At 35.8% G+C, this 20,196-nt stretch overlaps 1 protein-coding gene across 1 annotated transcript; it reads left to right on the forward strand.

Annotated features, from left to right (window-relative positions):
- Positions 1-15,254: 15,254 nt before the first annotated feature.
- LOC143238362 (dexamethasone-induced Ras-related protein 1-like) lies at positions 15,255-19,630 on the forward strand. Its single transcript, XM_076478510.1, has 2 exons — positions 15,255-15,603; positions 18,847-19,630. The coding sequence occupies exon 2, from the start codon at positions 18,849-18,851 to the stop codon at positions 19,509-19,511; it is 663 nt and encodes a 220-aa protein (XP_076334625.1). The 5' UTR covers positions 15,255-15,603; positions 18,847-18,848; the 3' UTR covers positions 19,512-19,630.
- Positions 19,631-20,196: the final 566 nt, after the last annotated feature.

A 20,196-nucleotide genomic window follows, 5' to 3' on the forward strand; every position in this document is an offset into this window, starting at 1 on the left:
TGCTACCTACCTACTAGTGGGCATCAGCTGCATGGTGCCTCGTTTTATAACACGAAACTGGATTGTTAACACAAGAAAACAGCGCCATCTACTATCACCTAATAGAGCTTTGTTTTTGAGTTCAAATTCGAATAAGAATTTCCATCAACTTCGTGTGTCCAAGTTTGTCAGAAGAGATTCTTGTACATACAAGAGGATGTATGAGAAAAGATTGGCTGAAAATGTACAAATTAACAATTCTCAGCTGGTTATGACTGTCACGTTTGGTGCTTTAACAATAAATATATTCTTGTCGACTGTCATGTTTAGTGTTTTCACTATAAATATATTCTTGCCGACTGTCATGTTTGGTGTTTTAACTATAAATACATTCTTGTCGACTGTCATGTTTGGTGTTTTAACTATAAATACTTACATTCTTGTCAACTATGATGTTTGGTGTTTTAACAAAAATACTTACGTTCTTGTCAACTGTCATGTTTGGTATTTTAACAATAAATATTTACGTTCTTGTCAACTGTGATGTTTGGTGTTGTAACTATAAATACGTTCTTATCAACTGTGATGTTTGGTGTTTTAATTATAAATATTTACGTTCTTGTCAACTGTGATGTTTGGTATTTTAACAATAAATATTTACGTTCTTGTCAACTGTGATGTTTGGTGTTGTAACTATAAATACGTTCTTATCAACTGTGATGTTTGGTGTTTTAATTATAAATATTTACGTTCTTGTCAACTGTGATGTTTAGTGTTTTAACTATAAATATTTACGTTCTTGTCAACTGTGATGTTTGGGGTTTTAACTATAAATATTTACGTTCTTGTCAACTGTGATGTTTTGTGTTTTAATTATAAATACTTACCTTCTTGTCGACTGAGATGTTTGTTGTTTTAACTATGAATATTTCGAAGTTCTAGGGTGAACCAAACTGAACAAAACAGAACAAAGTAAATCCAGGATTCAGTTGTCAACCATGTCTTTTTTAAATGATAATAGCTCCTATCAATGAATTTCGATTTTCTTATCATTTTCTTCTGTCGTTTGAAATGAAAACTTATATGTATGAGTCTTCTAGATGTAGATTTCCCTTATGTTTGTTAAAGTTGTGTTTTAACACCAAATGAGTGACTCTTCTCGTGCGAGGGTGATACCTAGATATCAAAAACTTCAAGTTGAAATCAAGTGTCTCGCGGTATAGCTAATATATTCGTACTGTCTCTGCATGGCCAGATGGTTAAGGCCCTTCACTCGTAATGTGAGGGTCGCGGGTTCGAATTTCCGTCACACCAAACATGCCCACCCTTTCAGAAATAGGAACGTTATATTGTAACGATCAATCTCACTATTCCTTAGTAAAAGAGTAGCCTAGAGCTGGCTGTGGATGTAAATGACTAGCTGCCTTCCTTCTAGTCTTACACTAGATTGCCCTCGTGTAGCTTTGCGGAAATTCAAATACAAAGAGACAAACAAATTATTCGCACTAAGTAATTTGTTGTTTTTTTTCGTTTCTCTGGTTCATCATTAAGCGAACTAATAGATTTCGTAATCCAAGAAGAGTAAAATTACCTTTGATCGCCAAGTGTTATGACTACACTTTCCACCGTTTTCCTTATTTCCAACTTACGTGTAAACAGAAAGCTGGAGATGTGTCTTATTGATATGGAATTTTTAAGTTAGTTTTTGTTTGTGTGTTTATTTAGTTTTTTTTTACACAAACGTACATGTTTAAGGAATGAAACTTCGCTGAAAAATTGAAATAGATATTTACATACTCTTAATGTCTAGATATTATGTAAACACGTTTCTACTGCATGGTTAAATATAATGTTATTACAGACCTGAGATCAACTTTAAAACATTTACATAACCTTAGGAGCGATTTATTAATTTATTGGATTTATTGTCAGTGACTGACGCGGAAGGAAGTAATATATTTCTTGATGACGAGAAACCCACTTGAAATAAAAATGTATCTCAGAACAGCTGGTATAGATATTAACACTTTTATTGATAAGCAGAGAACAACGTTTCGACCTTTCTAACTCATCTTTAACTTAACCTCGGAAGGCCGAAAGATTGTTCTCTGCTTATCAATAAAAGTGTTAATACCCATACCAGACGTTCTGAGATATAAGTCACATATCAACACAACAGTTGCTGCTGTGCTGTCCTCTATTGTTAGAACTTGTAAATTTGATAGACAATTGTTGCGAGCTATAAAATCTACCATGTATGAAGATAATAGTTTTTAACTTTACACGCTGTCTATGTCACTAATGTATCGAACGTTTAGAACAATAATATTTTATTTTCGTTAGACAACGTTGTTTTTATACTTGTACGTATATTCATAAATATTCAAATAACTTTCAGAATCATTTTGTAAAATTGAATTATCCATGTAAGTACCAAAAAGTAGCATTTGAAAATCATCAACATACGTAAAACAAAATCATCATAAGATAAGATATATCATGGTTACATTTAGAACAATCATGCGATAAGATATATCATGGTTACATTTAGAAAGATCATGAGATAAGATATATCATTGTTCCATTTAGAAGAATCATGAGATAAGATATATCATACTCACATTTAAAAGGATCATGAGATAAGATTAATCATGGCTACATTAAAAAGATCATGAGATAAAATACATCATGGTTATATTTAGAATGGTCATGAGATAAGATATATCATGGTTACATTTTTTTAAAAAATCATGAGATAAGATCAACCATGGTTACATTTAGAACAATCATGAGATAAGATATATCATGGTTACATTAAAAAGATCATGAGATAAGATATATCATGGCTACATTTAGAAGGGTCATGACATGAGATATATCATAGTTACATTTAGAAAGATCATGAGATAAAATATATCATGGTTATATTTAGAAGGGTCATGAGATAAGATATACCATGGTTACATTTTAAAAAATCATGAGATAAGATTAACCATGGTTACATTTAGACGGGTCATGACATGAGGTACATCACGGTTACATTTAGAAGGATCATGAGATAAGATATATCATGGTTACATTTGGAAGGAGCAAGATCTGTGTTACTTTACAAGGGGTGTAATAATCGACGCCTATGTCATTTAGAAGATTTATCAAACAGTTATTACTGACATTCTGTTCATAGAAATATTAAAATACCAATAATGGTACCTGACTGTACAGAATAATCAATAATCAATAGTGATTTCTCACTATACAGAATGCTCAATAGTGGTACTTGACTTTACAAAATAATAGACTGTACAGAGTAATCAATAGTGGTACCTTACTGTAAAGAATAATCAATAGTGGTACCTCACTCTAAAGAATAATCAATAGTGGCACCTGACTGTACAGAATAATCAATAATCAAGAGTGGTACCTGTCTGTACAGAATAATCAATAATCAATACTGGAACCTGACTGTACAGAATAATCAATTTTGTAAACCGTATTTACATCAGACTGTGTCTCCATTGCTCAATATATTCAACACAGTTCAAGGTTTGAGTATCCTTAATTGCATTGCATTAGGCCAGGGGTCACCAAACGTTTTTTACAGGGGGCCAGATTACTTGGGGAATGAGAAGCACGGGCCACATGATCATTATGTTCAATACTCATAAGATAGAATGAAAGCTCTCTGTAAAAGACTTAACACTAAGTTTAGGATGCCACATTAGCCATGTGGGAGTAGCATACAATACACACATATAATAAAAAACAAACAGAAATACAACCAACATTTTTATTTACCAAAAGGTTATCAAAGAAGGTGACATTAGCAAAAACAATTGTCACATCGCACATAGTGAGTACATATCTGAATTTCACTAAGTCACAAAAACGTTAGTGAGTTTTATGAAATTGGCATTTGGCTTTCAAAATATCTTCAATGTTCGGTTTTGAATTGCTGCATCCAATCATAAGAATTGCTTTCAAATGTTCATCAGTCAACCTTGATCGACGTACCAACTTCACATATTTCATTTTTGAAAATGCTTGTTCACAGACAAAAGTTGTTCCGAACACTGATGCCATACCAGATGCGAACTGCTTCAGCTTTGGAAAATAATCTTGAGGCATGCAGCTGTAAAATTCACTAAGTTGCCCCTCTCTGTGTTTTGGTTTCAACAAGTCATTTTTTTGCAAATCGATGACCTTCAGCTGAAGTTCCACTGGCACGTCATCAATGACACAATCAAAAGAATTCTGAAACACGAGGATGTCACTTTCGATTCTGTCGAGATCCGAAAATCTCTCTAAAAATGCTTATTTAAATCACCAATAATTTTTTCTGAAACTCCAGGTTGACATCTTCTGTGATTCCAGCATGAAACTCATTGAAACACTGAAAATGAGAGAAGTTAACTCCTTCCAAATGTGCTTCAAACAATGACAGCTTTCTCCGAAATCATTTAATGATTCTATAGAGATCACAGACAAGGTTATTCTTCCCCTGAAGTTTCAAGTTCAATTCATCAATGTGGGATGTGATGTCAACCAAAAATGACAACTTTGACAACCAGGTTGGATCCGACAGAAGTGGATCGGCTCTATATTTTTCGATAAGTAATATATCTATTTCTCTTCTCAGCTTATAAAAACGAGACGAGACTGCAGCTGAGCCACCTCACTGCCGTGAGATAAGGTAAGTCACAGAAATCCGAATCAATTTCTTCAAGAAACGTCTTGAACTGGCGATGATTAAGTGCATGACCCTGAATGAAGTTCACTGCAGAAATGACTAGTTTCGGTACGCAAGAAATATCTAAGTCTTTTCCACAGAGAGCTTGCTGATGTATGATGCAGTGTATAAACAGAGCGCTTGGGAGTTGAAGATCTTCCAACTGTTTCCTGATCAGCCCCACCAGACCTTTCTTTTCTCCAACCATGTTTTTTCTTCCATCAATTGTTACACCTCTAAGCTAATTCCGCTGAAGGTTATAGTCTTGCAAAGTTTTATGCTTCCATGAAAATGTCTTCTTCACTTATTCTTCCGTGCGTTCTGCAAACTGATGCCAACTCTTCCGTGATCTGAAAGTCCAAATTAACTCCACGAATGAACACGAGAAGTTGTGACGTACTCGAGAGATCAGTAGAGTCTTACAGTGCCAAAGAATACCATAGGAAGTTTCTATCTTTTTGGCGGATCTGTAATGCGATGTTCTCTCCAAGTTCTTCTGCTCTCCGTACAACTGAAGTTGCTGAAAGGCTGATACTTTCAAAGAAATTGGCTTTTTCAGGACACAGCTCATTTACTGCTTCCATCATACACTCTTTGATGAAGTTGCCGTCAGTAAAAGGTTTTCCTCGCTCTGCCATCCTATGCACTATTTTGTTACTTGTATGAGTGACAGATTCATTTTCAGCAAACTTTCTCGTGAAGAGATTCTTTTGAGATTCAAAAACACGTTTCATGGATTCAATTTTTTCAGAAGGGAACTTTTCTGAAAATTTCAAATAGATGTTGATAGATGTTTTGTTTCATAGTGACGCCGTAGATAGTACTCTTTCAAAACGACAACACTTTCAGTGCATATCACACAAGTAGCTTTCTGGTTTTTTGTTTCCACAAAGAAGTACTTTTCTGCCCATTCTTCATTGAAAGCACAACACTCAGAGTCCACTTTTCTTCTTTTAAAAGCAGCCATAACGATGGGTGAAAAAAAAACAGGATCTGAAAATAAAAAACAGAACGCTGTGAGAAAAGTATTGTACAGGTCCAAGAACGCACAAACAAAATATATTGAAACGATCGTTTGCCACGACACTTACCTCAGAACGAGTTTCGAAAAGCGCATAACTCGACTAATAAGAGAAATGAACTTGCTGAAGCGGTAACCCTCGGCTGCTGAATTTACAACACGAGTCGATAGGACGAGGGTTAAGTCTGTACTTGTTTTCGAAATCCTAATACTTTCGTAGATACGTGCCTCGATATGAATAAACGGGCAGCAAGGACGAAAGAAGAATTTTCCTATTGGTTAAAAATGCGCGTGACAGCCTTGTTTCTTTTTATCATAACGTCTTGTGTTTGCCAGCTTAAAGCGACCATCGGTGTGATTTATTTGTTATGACAGTCGGACATTTGATGAAATGTCACTTTTTATTTCCAAGCGGCTAGCTACTGGCGGGCCGGACAAAAGACCTCGAGGGCCGTAGTTTGGTGACCCCTGCATTAGGCTAAAGACGTTACGAAAACAGTTACGCGACAACCGAACAGGGACATAACGTTTTGTTGTTATTTTAGAACACACTTCATATTGGTCCAACGGAGTAAACCTACAGGAATTTTAGTGATGTGTACACAAGTTCTTACTTCAAATCCCAGTAGATTAACAATTACACATTATTGTATATTTCAAATTTTGGAATACAATACAAATTTCTTCCAACATCAAAAAGGCATCTGAAGGAAAGGCTTAACAGAAGTTGCTAAAGCTCTCACACCTATGAATTCAAAATGTCTAGAATTCAGAGATAGTCCACCTTCAAGTGTGGTTTAATTCTGTAAAGGAGAAATTTCTTTTCTAAGCTTTCACAAGAAATAAATACAGTTTGAAATTTTGTTTTCAATTTTCATTTCAAACGGAACATATATGCGTGTTTTCATAAAATTATCGTCACAGCATCCTCAGTTTTATCTCACACATTTTGTGACAAAGGTTACTCGATGAGAAAGATACACATGATGCATATCATTCAAAATATAGATCCTTTCATACATTATCCTAAAATGACCAAAAATATTTGTCTTAAATATTCCGGTTAGTTTTAAATTTACTTTATTTCAAAAGACAAGACTTTGGTATTAAAATATACAATGCGATACTGCATAACACTGTAATCTGTACTGTTAGTTCAGATGCCAATTAACACCATGATACTGCATAACACTATAAACGATAATGTTATTTCAGTAGACAACTCATCCCGTGGTACTGTATAACACTATAAAGGATACTATTGGTTCAGTTGTCACTTAACATCGTGATACTGTATAACACTATAACTCATGCTGTTAGTTCAGTTGTCACTTAACGTCGTTATACTATGATACTGTAATCTGTACGGTTAGTTCAGTTGTCACTTAACACCGTGATACTGTATAACACTATAATCGATACTGTTATTTCAGTTGACACCTAACCACGTGATACTGTATAACACTATAAAGGATACTGTTTGTTCAGTTGTCACTTAACACCGTGAAACTGTATAACACTGTAATCCGTATTGTTAGCTCAGTTGTCACTTAACAATGTGATACTGTATATCGATATTATCCGTATTGTTATTTCAGTTGTCACTTAACATCGTTATACTATAACACTGTAATCCGTATTGTTAGCTCAGTTGTCACTTAACACTGTGATACTGTATATCGATATTATCCGTATTGTTATTTCAGTTGTCACTTAACATCGTTATACTATAACACTGTAATCCGTATTGTTAGTTCAGTTGTCACTTAACACCATGATACTGTATTACATTATAATTCATACGGTTAGTTCAGTTATCACTTAACTACTACTGTTACAGTGGTAAATATAGAGTTTTATTTGGTTTAATGATTTTTTATAATTAGAAATGAAATTCGGGGGAACATTTAAAGTTGTCATGTTATAGTTTTAAATATGTTAATGATTTTTTATAATTAACTCGACCAACTTTGAACATAGTTTACAGACACTCAACGACTTCGTCCATTATTCTGGAGTTCTGAAAGCTTTTGTTATGGTAAACTGTTTCTCAACCATTTCGTTCATTTGTGGTGCATATGTTTTGAAGTATCCACCATCATGAAGTCCGTTACAATTAGTTGGAAAATCTTATTAACAAGTGATGTGATTAGTTATAAGCTCTGTATTATTCTACGCATGTTCTAATGACCCTTTTAAAGATAACTAAAGCTGTGTTTACTGTGTCGTAAAATATGGGAACGTTTCGAGATTGAATTCCAGTTTTATGCATGTAATTAAAACCAAAAAATCCATCAGTTGCTGTTGAGAGAGTGTGCTATTAACACAGATGAATAAAGTCAAATGTAATGTTATGGTATTTCGGGGAATTAACAACAGGAAACTTTAAATGACAGATTTTGAGAGGAGGAAATTATATGATGAACGTCAACTCAGGGCTCTCCCACCCATCCAATTTCTCGCTCTATATCTTCCACCTACTATTGTGCCACAACTCAAGAGATTGCTAAACGTGTGGTAAATGGGTGATTTTAGAAGTAGGACATAATTTCCTGTTTTTCGAACACTTGACTATTGTTGAGAATGAGATGTCTGGTCGTCATTTTGTTTAGTCTCGTATAGTACGTGATCTTTCGTATTCTATCATGCTTTTATTACATTTATCCAGCTTAAGGTTTCGTTTGTTTTATTCAGTAGAAGAAAGATTCACAATGTCTTGATGATGAGAAACCCACTTGAAATAAAAATGTATCTCAAAACGGCTGGCATGGGTATTATATAAAAGTGTTAATACCCATAATACGGATAGTATTGTAGTTCACGATAAAAATGTGTTGTAAATATACATAACTGGTGATTTTAAAGAATCACTGATTATTTATAAGGACTTCTAATCTATAAAGGATATTTGTGAGGCGTAGCTACATCACCAGAATATTAGAAATAAGTTTGTTTAATTTATTTTTACTTTATGTCATCACTTCTGTTAGGTCCGCGGTCTTCTTTTGTATTGAAAAGAAATGTCAGAGCTATTTGTCTTATAACATGGATTTCGTACTTGAATGTAAGACTGCTTTAAGTCGTTCAAAGATTTGCTTGTTTTCTATATATCACTTTTATATATTATTTATAGTTTAATTTAATATCACTAACTTAGGTAAAACAGTGACGATGAAATATTTACAGACCTAAATTAGCTTATATTTTCCACAAATACTGTGCTATGAAACAGCTACTACGTAACATTAGATCCAAGGTTCGAGTCGATATATGTCACTAAGTACGTTCTACATTTTAAACTGTGACAGTCGTTTAGAGATCAACAATACTTTCGTGCTAGTATACTCTTCACAAAAAGAAACGCAAAAGGCAAAATTTGAGACATATTGTTAACAAGTTTATTCCGGGTAGTTCTGTATGACATGTGTGAAACTTTGCACATTCACTGCTGAACATCCAAAGTCTGCAAAGGCGAAGTCCACGCTCACTAGGTGAAGTTTAACGTCAATAACGAGTATGCCCCCCGTGAGCATCAATAACTGCTTGGCATCTCCTGCCCATGGAAGCGATGAGATGACGAATCACATCCATTGAATGGCTGTCTACTCAGCCTGCAAAGCTGCTGCAAACTGAGGTAGAGTCTGCGGTTGAAGTTGTCGCCGTCGCAGACGTCGGTCCCACTCGTCCCAAAGATGTTCGATGGGGCTTAAATCTGATTATCTGGAGGGCCAGGGAAGAACGTTGATGTTGTGGTGTCTTAAGAAGACAGTGGTGAGTCGGGCTGTGTGAGGACGGGCGTTGTCATGTTGAAGAACGTCGTTGACGTTCACCATGATGGGTTGCACGTGGGGCCTAAGAATCTCGTCGACGTATCGTTGAGCCGTAAGATTCCCTCGAATGTGCAAAAGGTCTGTTCTGGCATTGTAGGCGATGGCAGCCCACATCATGACGCTGCCACCACCAAATCTGTCAACATCCTGCACACAGTTTGCTGCAAAACGTTCACCTCGGCGACGGTAAACACGGATCCTTCCATCCTGCCTACGAAGCATAAAACGTGATTCATCGCTGAACCAAACATGCCTCCATCGTCGATGAGGCCATACCCGATGTGCCCGAGTCCACTGCAGCCGTGCTTGACGATGTTGCTGGGTGAGGATGACGCCTCTGACTGGACGTCGAGGTCGGATTCCTGCATCTCGTCGACGGCTGCGTACGGTCTGATCGGAAATCCTACGCAGTCCTGGTATGGTTGAGGCAGTAGACATCGCAGTGGTGGTCCTATCCCGAAGGTGACGTAACCTGATGTTGCGATCTTGTGCGGGCGTGGTCACACGAGGTCTGCCAGATCGTGGACGGTCACGAGTTGTTCCATGTTGTTGGTGACGATTCCATAGCCTTGTGATGGTGCCCGGGTGGACATTCACAGCTCTGGCAACATCTGATCGAGATTCGCCTGCTTCCAAGCGACCAATGGCGTTGTTGCGTTGTGCTTCAGTCAGTCTTGGCGTAACTGTATTGCGTGTCGGTGGCTTAACACTGAGCTATGGAAACCGAGAACCCGTAACTTTTATAGGGATTTTGCACATGTTGCACTTGCAGAACATGCAGATCTCTCAAACAAATTTATTGGACACGCATGCGTTTTGGCGAAAAATCCGATGTTTTCCTCCGTTTTCAAAGTGCACAACTTTTATTGTCATTTTGGTCTGACAATCAGTGCCTTAACACGTGTAACATCACATACTCTGAGCTTTTAACGTTATTGCATATATTTCTCTTTAAAATAACAAAAATATCCCCTTTGCGTTTCTTTTTTTGAAGAGTATATGTACTGCTGGCTGGACATCTATCTTTGTTCTGGCTACATGTGTTCAGAATTAAAGACGGCTGCACTGTAACCTTAGAAGTTAAGAACAATTCTGCTAAGAGTGACCTCAAATTAGACAGCTATTGATGTTGACTGGGTGTCCTGTCTGTGGTCATTGATTCTGAAATACAGGTAGATAGGGAATAGACAGAGGTTAAAAACATAAACTATTTATTCATAAAACGACAAGTCATCGTTAGGTGACGTCATCATAACTCCTGAAATACTGAACGCTTAACCTATTTATGGACCGAAGAGAGAAAAGTTATTAGATATTAATTATTAGTGTGGACATATAGTTTTGCAGAAAGTTTCATTTTTGAAGCTATAGACTGTTTGTTCAAATGGAAATAATTTATTTAACGATGAATATTTTACTGAAAATAATATAATTTATTTACTCAGGTTATCTGACAACATTTAGGTAAGTATCTTATGTCAACATTATTAACAGTCTATAGAGGTCGTAAAAGTATCCACAATAACCTCACAAGACATGAAGATCAGTTTCAGGTACCTAACCCTTGAAACAGTACCTACACTCCGTTGACAAGGTGAAAACCATAAAATTCTTAAGAAATGTGTTCATTTGGCAACAACAAAAAAGAGAAACTAGGGGACCTTCTAGCAACAAGAGGCTCCATATTACTTGTATTTAACTAGAAAAAGGCCTAGCGATTAGACAACCCGTATTACCTGTACTCAGCAAGAAGAAAGCCAGCAATGAGATCACCCGTATTACATGTACTCAACTAGAAGGAAGACTAGCAATGAGATGGCCCGTATTACCTGTACTCACTCCGTAAACTCTAGAAGTAAACTTTTGAAAACAGTCGTTAAAAGCCCCAAGATTTAACTCATTTGTATTCGTGATACCCACTACAGCCAAGGTTCAGTAATTCATGAAATCCTGAACAGATAATGTTCAATGTTGGAGTTCACAGTGGAAATGGAAGATAAGAAACTGCCGTTCCTGGACATGGTGGAACGAAAACAAAGATATACTTTATGTACCACGACGTTTAGAAGAAACCAATAGACTTGGGACACTATCTCAACTATAAATCAAATTATCCAATCAGTGTAAATACAAAGGTCATAGAAACTACCTAGTTTCTAGAATGAAAAATTCTAATATTAAAAGGGCAAGTAGAAGGAAGAAATTGCATGTGAAGAAATATTCTTAACAATCGATAATCAGAATACTTGATAAATAAGAAGATAAACCAATGTAAATAACAATAATAAATAGGGGATAATTAAGGGCACATATTCCATTATTTGCCTGTTAACACACAAAGGACACATAAAAACAACACAAACAGACCACAACTTCAGACAATGGGATCACAGTCAGTATACAAAACAAATGATTCATGACAATAATAAACATATATAAGTTTGTAATACCAATAACTCACCATCATATCACAGAGGAAAATAAATACACAAATAATAGATGCAAACAAGTAAAGGAAACAAATAAAACTTAATACACTCAGTCAAACACACCTGCATACCTATCCAAAAACAAGCAGATTACTATACCATCTTCTGTGTTAACAAGACTCGGGAACGAATCCCACCCACAAATGTGATGCAAAACAATTTGCAGTTAATATACAAAACTTAATAAAAATTATGTAATTCATAATTAACCTACATATCATATTATAGACTAATAACCATGAAAACATAAGAGAGGTGTCACAAAATATGTACGCATACAGTCGGATACTAAAGAGACTGTATACACAATCACTTACTGTACACACATTCACTTACTGTATACACAATCACTTACTGTACACATGTTCACTTACTCTATTCACAATCACTTACTGTACACACATTCACTTACCCTATACACAATCACTTACTGTACACATGTTCACTTACCCTATACACAATCACTTGCTGTACACATGTTCACTTACTGTATACACAATCACTTACTGTACACATGTTCACTTACTCTATACACAATCACTTACTGTACACACATTCACTTACCCTATACACAATCACTTACTGTACACATGTTCACTTACCCTATACACAATCACTTGCTGTACACATGTTCACTTACTGTATACACAATCACTTACTGTACACATGTTCACTTACTCTATACACAATCACTTACTGTACACACATTCACTTACCCTATACACAATCACTTACTGTACACACATTCACTTACTGTATACGCATCACTTACTGTACACACATTCACTTACCCTATACACAATCACTTACTGTACACATGTTCACTTACAGTACACACAATCACTTACTGTACACATGTTCACTTACCCAATACACAATCACTTGCTGTACACATGTTCACTTACTGTATACACAATCACTTACTGTACACATGTTCACTTACTCTATACACAATCACTTACTGTACACACATTCACTTACTGTATACAATCACTTACTGTACACACATTCACTTACCCTATACACAATCACTTACTGTACACATGTTCACTTACAGTACACACAATCACTTACTGTACACATGTTCACTTACCCTATACACAATCACTTACTGTACACATGTTCACTTACAGTACACACAATCACTTACTGTACACATGTTCACTTACCCTATACACAATCACTTGCTGTACACATGTTCACTTACTGTATACACAATCACTTACTGTACACATGTTCACTTACTCTATACACAATCACTTACTGTACACACATTCACTTACCCTATACACAATCACTTACTGTACACACATTCACTTACTGTATACGCAATCACTTACTGTACACACATTCACTTACCCTATACACAATCACTTACTGTACACATGTTCACTTACAGTACACACAATCACTTACTGTACACATGTTCACTTACCCAATACACAATCACTTACTGTACACATGTTCACTTACAGTATACACAATCACTTACTGTACACATGTTCACTTACCCCATACACAATCACTTACTGTACACATGTTCACTTACCCCATACACAATCACTTACTGTACACATGTTCACTTACAGTACACACAATCACTTCCTAAAACCATCTATACTTTACAGAGGAAAACACTGTATTACACTGGTATTATACATATTGGTGTATTTTATGGTAAAGAAGACTGTATTACACTGGTTTTATACAAACTACTATTTCCTATTGTAGACAGGACTGTATTACACTGGTTGTATACAAACTACGTTTTATGGTAGACAGGACTGTATTGCACTGGTTGTATACAAACTACGTTTTATGGTAGACAGGACTGTATTGCACTGGTTGTATACAAACTACTATTTCTTATTGTAGACAGGACTGTATTACATTGGTTTTATACTAACTGCTATTTCTTATTGTAAAAAGGACTGTATTACATTGGTTTTATACTAACTATGTTTTATGGTAGACAGGACTGTATTACACCAGTTTTATACTGTGTTGTATATTAGATAGGACTGTATTACATTGGTTTTATACAAACTATGTTTTATGGTAGACAGGACTGTATTACACTGGTTTTATACAAACTACTATTTCTTATGGTAGACAGGACTGTATTATACTGGTTTCATACAAACTACTATTTCTTATTGTAGACAGGACTGTATTACACTGGTTTTATACAAACTATGTTTTATGGTAAACAGGACTGTATTACACTGGTTTTGTACAAACTGTGTTTTATGGTAGACATGGCTGTATTACACTGCTTTCATTCATAATGGCATATTTTATGGTAGAGAGGACTGTATTACACTGGTTGTATACAAACATTTATGTTTTATGGTAGACAGGACTGTATTACACTGGTTTTATACAAACTACTATTTCTTATTGTAAACAGGACTGTATTACATTGATTTTATAGTATGTTGTATGGTAGACATGACTGTATTACACTGGTTTTATTCATATTGGTGTATTTTATGGTAAAGAGGACTGTATTACACTGGTTGTATACAAACTACTATTTCTTATTGTAGACAGGACTGTATTACAATGGTTTTGTAGTAACTACGTTTTATGGCAGACAAGACTGTATTACACTGGTTTTATACAAATAATTTTGTTTTATAGTAGACAGGACTGTATTACACTGGTTGTATACAAACTGCTCTTTCTTATTGTAGACAGGACTGTATTACACTGGTTTTATACTAACTGGTTAGCTTTTTAGTAGATTGGACTGCATCGATCAAGTCAATCAGCTATATATAAATATATGTGTGTGTGTATCATATTTAGTGATGTATATTATAGTACCAAAACTGAAATATCCAATATTCACTTTCGTGATATTCAAATCCCCTTAATATTGTTTGTATCTCAAAATGTACTTGTTTTTACTAGGGCATCACATTGCTAACTCTGTCACGTAGGAGTGACGTAACCCTTGTCATGTTCACATCGCACGTGAACAATAATTGTGCCGGTATTTACTTTATGTGACGAGTGTTGGATGAGGGTTTCCGCCCCCCACATTGTTCCATCTTCAGACTTTGTTCTTGTTTTATTAACATGATATATTACCAAACCCGCAGCGCCACCATGTTGCCTCCTGTAATTGTAGTGAACCAGATGTTGCGAGGTGTCAGTGACCTCCCTTCACCTTTGCTATAACCCTTCTGTTAGGACGCTTCCAGAATGACCAATACAGTTCGTACCTGACACGTGCAGTACCAGTAGCTGTCTTTAAACAATATTAGAAAGTTATTTCAAACCCTAACCCACTTCAGAGACGCTGGGTATGTTTGTCTTCATCCCGAACACTGTGCGTGTAATACTTACATAACCAAGCGATTCTCGGTCAGGTAGGTTGTGGTTACCTAGCAACAGTTGCTTCACTAGATCGGAAGTAACCAAGGCTTCTCCTGGTATTTAAGTGGCGACCACGTGGCTTTTAACAGTCCAGAGATAGTTAGAAAGGAGTTAAAACATTGAAAGCAGAAATGGTTGAAGGAATTTCACTTTGATGTCCGCGCTATAAACCTGGTAAGTATTATAGTTTTCTTGTAGTGTTTAACAAAATAAAACAACGTATAATTTTTCCTATGTGCCGTTTTGTAAAACTGTTAATATTGAAAATCAGTGTTCAAAAAAGTTTTAAAATGATTTCCCCTAGTTTCGTTAATGCATCCCAGGTTCTCTATCTTACGGCATTCTGTATGTCAATGGACTTTCATCTTTGATCTATGAATAAACTTAACCAGAAATGGTTACACGAACAGGAAATAATAAAACCACTATCAAAGGAAACAAAAACACTTGTATTTAAGTAGTAATTTCAGCAGGAATGTTGAACGTTTTGTCTTCACCGTCTACGATAGCAACATTACAGTATAAAGTTAGGTTATTTCAACTACTTTCATAGTTTGTAGAGCATGTGTTGAACTACATTCTCCTGGACAGACTTGTTCAATCTATCTAACATTGTGATAATCTTAAAACCAACAAATTATTTTAATAATGATAAGAGATACAATGGATGATCTACATTCCGTTTATCATGTGATATCCAGCCTTGGAATTTAGTGTTGAATTTCCGCTGCCCACCCACTGAGGGCAAAACCCACAGAAATTTCAGATGTTGTTGATAAATATACTACAAGCCTTTATATTCATTTTCATTTGACTAAAAGTATTCAAATGTGAAAGTAAATGTTAGTATGCAGTGTGATAACACTGTGGTAGGCGTGGCCTTACGGTTAGCGTGCGACAAAACAAAAAACAAGCTCTGGATCAAAGAATTACAGTCATGTTCCACTAATCGATTAGTGTAGCTAGAGATGAATGCTATTTGATTAGTTGCTATCGTCTGATCTATCAATTCGTAACTAGGGACAGCTAGCGGAGGTGTTATAGCTGAGCGCGAATATATATATTTTATTTGAGGAAGGAAAACCAACAATCTTAGTACTGGAACAAACACCACTTTGTAAGATCGGGAAGCATGATGTTTGGGGAAAGTTCCGTGGTAACTTACCTGATTCACTTTTGTCACTGGTCTACACCTATGGAGAGAAAAGATACACTACAAACACATAACTAGAATATAAATATTACTTCATCTCGTACTTGTGGTTTCACTAAACTAAGGATAGTTGGGTTCTGCAAATTTATGATTTTACACAGTTACCCCACTATAGGATGTTGATATTAGTATCCGTTACTTGTGAATATCAGAGGTAAAAGAATCGGGGAGGGAGGACAATGAGGGACACGTGTCCCTAACTTTAGCATGGTAGCGAAGCATCCCTTTAATTGGGGAATAAAGATTTGTACATAATTACCACTGAAAGTCGCTATTTCACTTATGAATTAAATGGTCACTGTTACCATGGCAAATAAGGTCTTTCTAACCGGCAGTACACCCCCCTCCAATTTTGATATGCTTCATCACTTATGGTAGCTGCTAGTATCCGTTAGTTGTAGCTACTGGTGTCTGTTAGTTGTAGTTACTGATATCTGTTAATTGTAGTTATTGGTATCCGTTAGTTGTAGTTGCTAGTATCCATCAGTTGTAGTTACTAGTATTTGTCAGTTGTAGTTACTGTATCCGTTAGCTGTAGTTACTAGTATCCGTTAGTTGTAGTTACTAGTATTTGTCAGTTGTAGTTACTGTATCCGTTAGTTGTAGTTACTAGTATCCGTTTGTTGTAGTTACTGGTATCCATCAGTTGTAGTTACTAGTATTTGTCAGTTGTAGTTACTGTATCCGTTAGTTGTAGTTACTGTATCCGTTAGCTGTAGTTACTGGTATCCGTTAGTTGTAGTTACTAGTATCCGTTTGTTGTAGTTACTGTATCCATCAGTTGTAGTTACTAGTATCCGTTTGTTGTAGTTACTAGTATTTGTCAGTTGTAGTTACTGTATCCGTTAGTTGTAGTTACTAGTATCCGTTTGTTGTAGTTACTGGTATCCATCAGTTGTAGTTACTAGTATTTGTCAGTTGTAGTTGCTGTATCCGTTAGCTGTAGTTACTGGTATCCGTTAGTTGTAGTTACTGTATCCATCAGTTGTAGTTACTGTATCCGTTAGTTGTAGTTACTAGTATCCGTTTGTTGTAGTTACTGGTATACATCAGTTGTAGTTACTAGTATTTGTCAGTTGTAGTTACTGGTATCCGTTAGCTGTAGTTACTGTATCCGTTAGCTGTAGTTACTGGTATCCGTTAGTTGTAGTTACTGTATCCGTTAGTTGTAGTTACTGTATCCGTTAGTTGTAGTTACTGGTATTCGCAGAGCGACATCAAATAGCTTTTTTCTCTGTCTTTATTCGCTTTACGAAGATTTGTTAAGGTTTACATTTTTAATTGATGTCCGTTAACTGACCGATAGCTGTGAACCCTGATTCAACTTTACGTAACGTTTATCTTGTTTGAAACGCACCGCAATCTAATACATTGTCTATCTGATTATACCCCGACCCGTTTCATGACGTCACAAGTCCTATAATGGTTTTGAGTGAGTAGGTTAGCATGACGTCACAGTCCTTTACTAAAAACAATACAGGTTGAAAACCAACCATACTGAACATAATAACCCCTGAAACCCGAATTCATCTTTCTACCAAAAACGTATTTCCTCCATAATTAGAAATGAATTATCTAGATACATTCACAAAACATTTGAACAAAAGACACAAAAATACACTGTATAAACAAACTTAAAGTATGGTTAAAATATTAATAACGACCAGTCTTTAGAATACCAGTTGATTAACATATGAAAAGACTGAGAAAGGATTAATGTTATACTCATATCACAGCAGGATATTATTACCTAACAAAACGGACAACCAACAGCCACATGTCTACATTAATATTACGTCTTGGAACAATTACAAAACACATGTGTTTAGTGTTCACGAACTTCACGGCTTGTGGCTCAAAATTCCTTGCTTCGTTTTTTTGGGTCCATCGGTGCGGTGAGATTCCTTTATTTTGTCGGGCAAGAGTCCACGTTGAAGGCTGTTTACTCGCTTGCTTCCTTACTGTTATTTTAATATTAGATATTACATTAGGTTACATTATTCTAATGTGTAACATGTCCAAAGTAAACTGAACAGATGAAACGGCTTAATTTTCTAGTGGTCACTCTCTTTACGCGATAACTAAAAAAAAAAAAATCTGAAGAAAACCTCAGTATAAATTTCTAAACCTTGTGTCCTTTTCATTCAAGAAACAGTTAAAGTTCTCAGACCTGATGTTTTAAAAACTGTTTATACTTTCGACAGGAATGGAGGTAAACGGTGACTCTCAAAACACGTCTCTTACACAGTCGTTCAAAACACACTACGTGCTTGTTATCCTAGGAGCTTCACGTGTTGGGAAGACGGCTATCCTACACCAGTTTCTTTACAATACGTTCCCTGATGTCTATAAGGCCACTGTGGAAGAGTTCCATCGAAGTGAGTACAAACTGAAGGACTTTGTCTTAACCCTTGACATACTTGACACCAGCGGAAGTTACGAGTTTCCGGCGATGAAAAGATTAGCCATAAACATGGGTGATGCCTTCGTGCTGGTATATTCTATAGACGATGCCCAATCTTTCGAAGACGTGTGTAGGGAACGAGAGTACGTTCGTCAAGCAAGGTCGATAGATGTCCCTATTGTCGTCGTGGGTAACAAGTGCGACCGCGAAGACCACAGGGTAGTCGGGAAAGAACTAACCGAGAGTGTGGTGACAATGGATTGGGAGAATGGATTCGTTGAAGCATCAGCTAAGACTAATATGAATATATTTAAAATTTTTAACGAGATACTGACTCAAGCACGTGCCCCGAGCGAGCTCTCTGTCTGCATAGAACGCAGAAGGCAGAGTCTCCCCACCTTCAGTGTGACACCTAAGGTGAAATATGATCGAGACCTAAAGCGTCACAGTTGTGTGATTTCATAAATTACGTAAAAAACTTCAGAAATTTGCGATTTTATTTAAACCTTTAAAGCATGTAGTTATTATGTTTGAATAATAATATGATATATTGCTTGTTGAAGTAAATGTAATTATTTGATGAAATAAACATATTTTAATGACATCGTATAATACACACAGGTGTCCTTTGTATCAGAAACTTTCAGGATTAATTCAAAGTCCTCAAATTATGTGATAATTCACCGTTATATCATTACGTGAAAACAAATTATTCGGTTAATTTGTGAATATAACGTGTCAATATTGTCTCGATATTTCAACCATTTAAAAATATATATATCAATTTCAAACTCTATATTCACGGTTTACTAACAAACTATGAATACAGAAAACAGATAAGTACTGACAGAAACATTTATCTTCAGATTACAGGCGTTGTTTGTAAGCCAAAGAAATTATATAAAGCATATATCAAGTTTATATGTTACGCTCCGTTTAATTTCTCATAAAATACTTTAATGAACTTCAAAGATATACTAATTAACATTCCAGCAGCTACCCCTATATATTAAAAAGAGTTGTACTTAACGAATGATACGTCAATATTTTGTAATATTTTCACCGTCCATAATAGATTCTCAGCTTTATTTGACTGGAGCTGTTCTTTACAACACTCTGTGTTATCACTACTGCACTACTAGTGTGACAA

Source organism: Tachypleus tridentatus, chromosome 13, assembly GCF_004210375.1.
Source record: "Tachypleus tridentatus isolate NWPU-2018 chromosome 13, ASM421037v1, whole genome shotgun sequence".
NCBI classification, from domain to species: domain Eukaryota; kingdom Metazoa; phylum Arthropoda; class Merostomata; order Xiphosura; family Limulidae; genus Tachypleus; species Tachypleus tridentatus.